Source organism: Gambusia affinis, linkage group LG10, assembly GCF_019740435.1.
Source record: "Gambusia affinis linkage group LG10, SWU_Gaff_1.0, whole genome shotgun sequence".
Classification (NCBI taxonomy): domain Eukaryota; kingdom Metazoa; phylum Chordata; class Actinopteri; order Cyprinodontiformes; family Poeciliidae; genus Gambusia; species Gambusia affinis.
The window spans coordinates 29,717,914-29,725,578 of NC_057877.1; the positions used below are offsets into that span (position 1 = coordinate 29,717,914).

The following is a 7,665-nucleotide window of genomic DNA, read 5'->3' on the forward strand; positions in this document are numbered from 1 at the left end:
CTGAGCTAGCTGTTTTCCTGTAAATCCCTCCGTCCAGGAGCCCAGCCAGGTGTGTGACCTTCACAGAGAAATGAACTCGACTCCAGCAGGTAGAAACCATGAACACACCGACAAAAACAAGCTCAGCTGCTCAGTTCGATACTCCTGATCCTCACTTCCTGTCTACATCATGGCGCTTTGAGTGATGAAGTGATGAAGTGATGCAAAGCCTCAATACTTGGGCATGAATGTTGTTTTAACCTAAACAGTGTGATATTATCTGCAGGTCATCTGGCCATTGGCTCAAGGCTTCATGCTGACGGGTCAGTCTGATTAAAATATCAACACTAATGTGTGTGTTGATACTGTAGGGGAAAAGATCCGTCATCCTCAGTAAAATGCTCAGCTCCCCTTCAGCACCTGCAGGAAGAAAGAATCTACTCTGCTGGATCAGAACCGGACCGTAGCAGGTTCTCCTGGTTCTGCCACCCAGCACGGACAGACCGTCCAGAACTGGAGGCATTCCGATCCAAACGGACTCCTGACAGATCCGCTCAGACGATTCAAAGCAGCAAGGCGTGAAGCTGCAAACAGGAAGAACCGACGCCGCTGGTACCGGGCCAGAACCCTGACGGCTGCCTGGCAGGAGCCCAGCGGTGCCAACGGAGCAAACAGCCTGAAGAATGACGTGGCGGCTGGCACCCGAACGCACCGCGGCGTCGGCCCAGAGCAGATGGCGCCGCTGGTTCTGGTTCCAACACGTTCCTGTCACCACAGACCCCGCCCCCTACGCCCAGCCTGGCCTCTGATTGGCTGCTGCTCCACACAGAATCGTTTTGACATGTGGAAACAGGCCGGAGCTGTATCACACCCAGAACCTCTGACCCGCTTCTGAGGTCTGACCCAGAACCTCTGGCTGATGATGATGATGAAGAGTCAGACCGAACTGCTGGTCCCAGGAAACCTGAACCGACCAGAACTGGTCATGTGACCTGCTCTGCTGGTTCCCCAGTCAGCTGACCTGCTGGAACTGCTAGTCCTACTGGACCTGGAGCGGACCTGGTTACCAACAAGTCCTATTAAAACAGACAGGAGACTTGCTAGCATTAGCCTATCGCTAACTGAGGCGGATCAGGTCAGAACCTTCAGTCAGCAGAATCGGGTCCTGCAGGTCCTGGAACATCCTGACAAGTCCTGATGGTCAGCAAGTTTCACTACCTTCAGAGAAGCATGCTAGTAGGACTAGGTCTTCCTAGTCCTCCAGGTCCTCCTAGTCCTCCAGGTCTTCCTAGTCCTCCAGGTCCTCCTAGTTCTCCAGGTCTTCCTAGTCCTCCAGGTCCTCCTAGTTCTCCAGATCCTCCTAGTTCTCCAGGTCTTCCTAGTCCTCCAGGTCTTCCTAATCCTCCAGGTCCTCCAGATCCTCCTAGTTCTCCAGGTCTTCCTAGTCCTCTAGGTCTTCCAAGTCCTCCAGGTCTTCCTAGTCCTCCAGGTCCTCCTAGTCCTCCTAGTTCTCCAGGTCCTCGTAGTTCTCCAGGTCTTCCTAGTCCTCTAGGTCTTCCTAGTCCTCCAGGTCTTCCTAGTTCTCCAGGTCCTCCTAGTTCTCCAGGTCTTCCTAGTCCTCCAGGTCTTCCTAATCCTCCAGGTCCTCCAGATCCTCCTAGTTCTCCAGGTCTTCCTAGTCCTCTAGGTCTTCCTAGTCCTCCAGGTCCTCCTAGTTCTCCAGGTCCTCGTAGTTCTCCAGGTCTTCCTAGTCCTCTAGGTCTTCCTAGTCCTCCAGGTCTTCCTAGTCCTCCAGGTCTTCCTAGTTCTCCAGGTCCTCCTAGTTCTCCAGGTCTTCCTAGTCCTCCAGGTCTTCCTAATCCTCCAGGTCCTCCAGGTCTTCCTAGTCCTCTAGGTCTTCCAAGTCCTCCAGGTCTTCCTAGTCCTCCAGGTCCTCCAGGTCCTCGTAGTTCTCCAGGTCTTCCTAGTCCTCTAGGTCTTCCTAGTCCTCCAGGTCTTCCTAGTTCTCCAGGTCTTCCTAGTCCTCCAGGTCTTCCTAATCCTCCAGGTCCTCCAGATCCTCCTAGTTCTCCAGGTCTTCCTAGTCCTCTAGGTCTTCCTAGTCCTCCAGGTCCTCCTAGTCCTCCTAGTTCTCCAGGTCCTCATAGTTCTCCAGGTCTTCCTAGTCCTCTAGGTCTTCCTAGTCCTCCAGGTCTTCCTAGTCCTCCAGGTCTTCCTAGTCCTCCAGGTCTTCCTAGTTCTCCAGGTCCTCCTAGTTCTCCAGGTCTTCCTAGTCCTCCAGGTCTTCCTAATCCTCCAGGTCCTCCAGATCCTCCTAGTTCTCCAGGTCTTCCTAGTCCTCTAGGTCAGTGGTCCCCAACCACCGGTCCGTGGACCAATTGGTACCGGGCCGCGCAAGAAATAATTAAATATGTCCGTTCTATGTATTGAGTCTGGAGGAGCTTTTATTTTGAAAATCGTACACCGGATGCCGAGGGTTGAGTCTTGCGCCAGCTCACGGTCCGCTGTACTAAAAAGGTTGGAGACCACTGCTCTAGGTCTTCCTAGTCCTCCAGGTCTTCCTAGTCCTCCAGGTCCTCCTAGTCCTCCAGGTCCTTCATTTTGCTGAATTATGGATTTTTATGAATATTTATTGGACTAAATCAGGTATAAAATGTTTACAGTTTGAAACTTGAGACATTGAAATAAAATATGATTTCACATGAAGACGTGACTTTCAGTAATGTTTCTGCTGAAGGATTTTTAGTGCTTATGCTATTGTTTTTGTATTGATCATATTTAATGTCCTGGTGTTAGCATGTTAGCATGGCGCTCAGTAGAACCCAGATCCCATCAGACCGTCAGTTCCCAAAACCACGGGGTAAAAACCTGGTAAACAGGAAGGTGGGGTCTGAAAATAAACTTTCAGAGTTTAATTCTAACTTTTTATTTTACAGATTTGTGTTTATTTATTTGTGTTTTTATGGAGTTTTATTTTTAAAGACCAGAATCCTGGGCTGGTTCTGGTGTCGCTTCCAAAGAACCACAGGAGCGGGACTGAGGTTCTGGTACCGAGACTACGATGGTTCTGCTGAAGAACCACAGTCAGGTCGGAGTCAGAAGGTCCAGAACCAGAACCGGTCCTGCTTTCCCTGATTGAAATGGGCCGGTCCACATCTGGTCCACTATGAGAAATACTGAACCAGAACCTCTGAGGAGGAGGAGTCTGCTCTTCATCAGAACCATGACGGCCCGGTTCCTGCTGCTAAATTCACATTAATCAGATAAAGTTGTTTAATTTAAATATGTTAATGAGGCGCAGCAGCAGAACAACTTATTAAAAGTGATTTCTGCTGAGAATCACTAAATGAGATTTATGAGCAATAAACGATTTTCCACAATAATCCTGTAAAAACCAGGATTATTTTTTATAGCTTAGTTCTATAAAAATACTAACGATTACATTACAAAGTTTCATCACAAACTGTTTTTTCTAATATTTTCATTTTCAAGCCTCAGATCTGAAAACTCATTTAAACTTCATAAAGATTCTGACTGAAGAATATTGACTGACATCAAATTAATTTAGTAAATTTAGCTGAACTAGATTTTATATTTGAAATAAACTCGATATTTTAATAACCTGCAGGATTAGAATCATATGCCTTTAATAATATTAATAACAATTAATTAACAATAATCATAATAATAATTAGTTGTTATCTGAGGCTGAACTGCAGAACCGGACCGGATATTGGAGCCTGGAGCGATCTGGACCTCAGCATGAGGCGGGTCGGTTCTGGTCTGGATTAGAGCTGAAACTCGACCCAGAAGCCCAGAGAACCGAAGCAGCTGAGGCGGACCCATCCGAACCAGACCGAGGGGAGGAACCAGATCCCATCCGCTCTGGGTCGTTCGGCACCGCAGAACCAGTGGCAGGTTGCGGTCCAAAGTGCATCAGTTCGGATCTCAGATCAGAAAGTTTGACTTTGATTTTTTCATTTTCCACATTTGAGCTGCTGAGCAGGAAACTTTGACTAGGCCGAGTGTGAACGTTCACCGCAGTGAACGTTCACCGGAGCGGATACAAACTTTGAATTCTGCCGTCATTACCGCAGCAGACAATAAATCACTCAAACTTCCTCTTGTCTCGGGAGATGGTGGCTACGCCTCCGGTTGCCGGGGCAACGTGATGTGGGCGTGATGTCACGTTGTCCAGGCCACGGGGCGAGCGAGGCCGCGGGGTGGGGAGAGAGAGAGGACGGCGTGTTCAGGAAGTTCAAGCAGACAAACTCTAATCCTCCAATTTCCTCCTTTAATCATCTCTGGCTGCTGCAGACCCGGTCCAAATCAGAACCAGAACTAGAACCCGGCCCGGACACAGACACACTGTTAACCCTACAGAACCAGGACCAGAACCAGAACCGGATCACAACAGGGTCAGAATCAGCCGATGTCATGATTTATTCTGATGGTTTTTACCCTAGAAATGAAACATAATTAACCTGTCAGTCCGAGTCTCCGACCGAGTCTCAGTCCGACCGAGTCTCCTTCATGTTGCTGTTCATGCCGACCAGAACTCGGCAGGATTAGAAATATGAGCGAATATTAAATATGATCCATGAGTTTCTGAGTATTTTTAGAGTACCAGAACCAGGACCGGAACCAGAACCAGAACTGGTGGCTGAGCATGAATATGGATCAGAACCACAGAAATATGCAGAATTATCTTATTGCTTCATTTGGTTCAGAAGTTCTGATAGGCTGGTAAAACGGTTCTGTTGGACGGATCCATCAGAACCGCCCATCAGAGAAAATTCTGAAAATATCAGCAACTTTTCAACTCCTTTAAACGTGCTCATTTAAAGGTTCTGTTTGGGTTCTGGTTCCGTCTGCCAAGCAGAACCAGAACCCCAATGAAGACAACAAGACTCCTGCTGCAGCGCCTCCTCCACCTGGTCGGTTCTGATCGGTTCTGCTCTTGCAACTGGCGGGGGTTCGGCTGCTACTAACCGGTCCAAATGGGCCGGCAGCGGCTCAGCATGTTCGGAGGAAATAAATTCTCTCATCAGAAATTAAAATGGATATTTTTAAATGTTGATATATTTTAAAAACAAACAAATCTTTTTAAATATTTGAAGTTTATTGCACAGTTTTCAGATGAATTTAGTTCAGATAATTAAATAAAAGCACAACAGAAAATCCAGAACTTTCTAACATTTTCCGGTCCGGTTCGGTCCGTTTATAGGAATTAAAACTTAATTTATTAGAAATCGTAATTTTCCTGCTTTGCTGTAAAAACGCAACAACAAAATAATACCAGCATTTTCAGACTAAATTATGTTTTTATATTTTCAAATATGTCGGAGTAAAATCTGGAATTTATGTTTCTTAAATTTTAATAACGAAATATTTTCAGGGTAAAAAACTGAACCAAATATTAAACTAAAATTTTAATTTTAAACTGCAGCAAATTAGACACCAGCAGAAATTTACTGCGTTTCATTGGACCCGCAGCGGTTCCGATCTTTTTTTTCTGCTCCAAATGAAACTCAGATTAAATCCGAACCGCCAATTAAATTATTTTATTTTATATAAAAACAATTAAATTTTGTCCAATTATAATAAAACATCGACATAAAAGCGGGGCATTAATCCAACTTTCCCCGATCAGCTCAACCAGAACTGAACAAGCCGAACACAGACGCGGGTTCGGGTCCATGCAGGTCGGTCACAAGCCGTCGCTGCGTGTCCATGTCGGTCTGCGTGTCCCGGTCCAAAAGGTGCAGGGAATTCGGTCCCGTTCCAGAGAAAATAAAGCCACCTTTGTTGCTGCTTTCCCCGAACCTGCAGCTCTGGAGCGGAGCCGGCGGCGGTCCGTCCGGAGCTCCGAGCCGGGCTCAGGCCGCTGCGACCGGGGCCTGGCAGGGAGCTGTCCGGTAACGAACCTCGCAGCGGGCAGCGCTTTGGACCAACAGAACACAAAGAGCCATTGTAGCCCCAGAACCGCCCCCTCCCGGCACCCTCAGCGACGGGGGGGTCAAAGGTCGCCTGGCCCCGCTGACCGCCAAACGCTGCCTACTGTGTCCCGGCGCGGCGACCCGAGCCTCGGCCCGAACCGGGCCAGGGAGGCGGCCGACCGCTAATTAGTAGCCGTGGGGAGCGCACTCAGAGCCGGACACTTCCTGGCGATGACACCGAGCCGCGGAGCGTAGCCCGGGGCCGTGAGCAGCGGGACAGGAACGGGACTGGACCGGGACCGGAGCGGGACTGGAGCGGGACCAAAACCGGACTAGGATCGGGCCGGAGTCGGACCACAGCGGGACCGGAACGAGACCCGACACGGACCAGTCCCGAAGAGTTGGGAAAGTCGTGTAAAGCGAGAGTTAAAATGAAGCTGCAGAGAGGATGAGGAGGAGTGCTGCGCGGAAGGAAGGAGGAACCAGAACCAGGCCAAAAAGTTGGTCCAACTCACCATCCACCAGGTTCGGGCGGAGATGTCGTAGCAGAGCTGCCATTTAATGGATCCCTCGGAGCTTTTGGCTGCCATGCCGCCGTCAGAGAGCCTCATTTGCTGCGGTTCGGTTCGGCTTGGCTCGGCTCGGCTCTGCACGCACCAGGACCCCACGGAGGAACCGCTCGTTCTGGCATGACGGCCAACATGTAGTCCGCTCCGAACCGGGAGGAATCATGGGTAAAAAAAAAAAAACCGACCAATCTGGTGTGGAGCCCATGGCAAGGTGAGCAGGCTGCTGCAGGAAAACACACACACACACACACACACACACACACACACACACACACACACACACACACACACACACACACACACACACACACACACACACACACACACACACACACACACTCCGCTGAGCGCCTCGGGTCGCTTCTTCCTCCTCCGCTTTAATTAGAGCTTCATCATCATCATCATCAGGAGGTGAACCACGTGACTCCAAACTTCTTGTTCTTCCTCATGTAAACACCTGCTGACCTCCAGACCCGGTTCTGACCGAACCCGGCAGCAGAGGGGAACCGACCCGGGATCTGCTGAGCGGAACCAACAGCAGCCGGAAGTCCGAGGGCTTTATGAACCTCTGGGGTTAATAAAGCATTCATCCATTCATCCGTTCATCAGTTCATCCATTCATCCGTTCATCCGTTCATCAGGTGGTTCATGTTTCCTTTTTATTCTCAGTTTAGTTTTTATATTTTTTAAAATCTGTTTGAAGTTTAAAAAATGTTTCGGTTGTTTCAGAAATTGAATCAATTTCATCAAAACAAAAAATGTTCAGGATTTAATTTAAATTCTGTAACGGACTGAATTATGAGGAATGTCACAAACAGCGGCATCGGAACCAGAACCTGGACCGGATCTTCATGGCAAACTGATTCCGTCAGAAACACAAAGTTCGGAACATCTAATATTCTTGCTGGTAGAACAGCTGGCCCGGTTCCGACTGGTTCGGCTGAACGGCTCGGTTCATTCGGTTCTGGGATCATTTTATTTCTGTCCTTATCCTTCATCTATGGGCGGAGCGGAACCGAACCGAACCTTCCTGGAAATGTCCGGATTAATTTGTGAAGATCAAGTTCCGACCCGCAGGAGTTTCTGGACCTGGTATTATTTCAGCCGGGTTCGGGTTGAAGTTCTGGCTCCAGCCCGGGTTCTGGTTCTGGTTCGGTTCTGTCCGGGCTCGTGCCAGG

General features: G+C 48.9%; 1 protein-coding gene across 1 annotated transcript in view; it reads right to left on the minus strand.

The window, feature by feature from the left end:
• nfia (nuclear factor I/A) overlaps positions 1-6,638 on the minus strand; it is a 73,109-nt gene extending 66,471 nt beyond the window's left edge. The window contains exon 1 of the mRNA XM_044128526.1: positions 6,434-6,638. Coding sequence (XP_043984461.1) covers positions 6,434-6,529 — 96 coding nt within the window. The 5' untranslated portion in view covers positions 6,530-6,638. The remainder of the gene's footprint in view (positions 1-6,433) is intronic.
• Between the last annotated feature and the right edge of the window lie 1,027 nt (positions 6,639-7,665).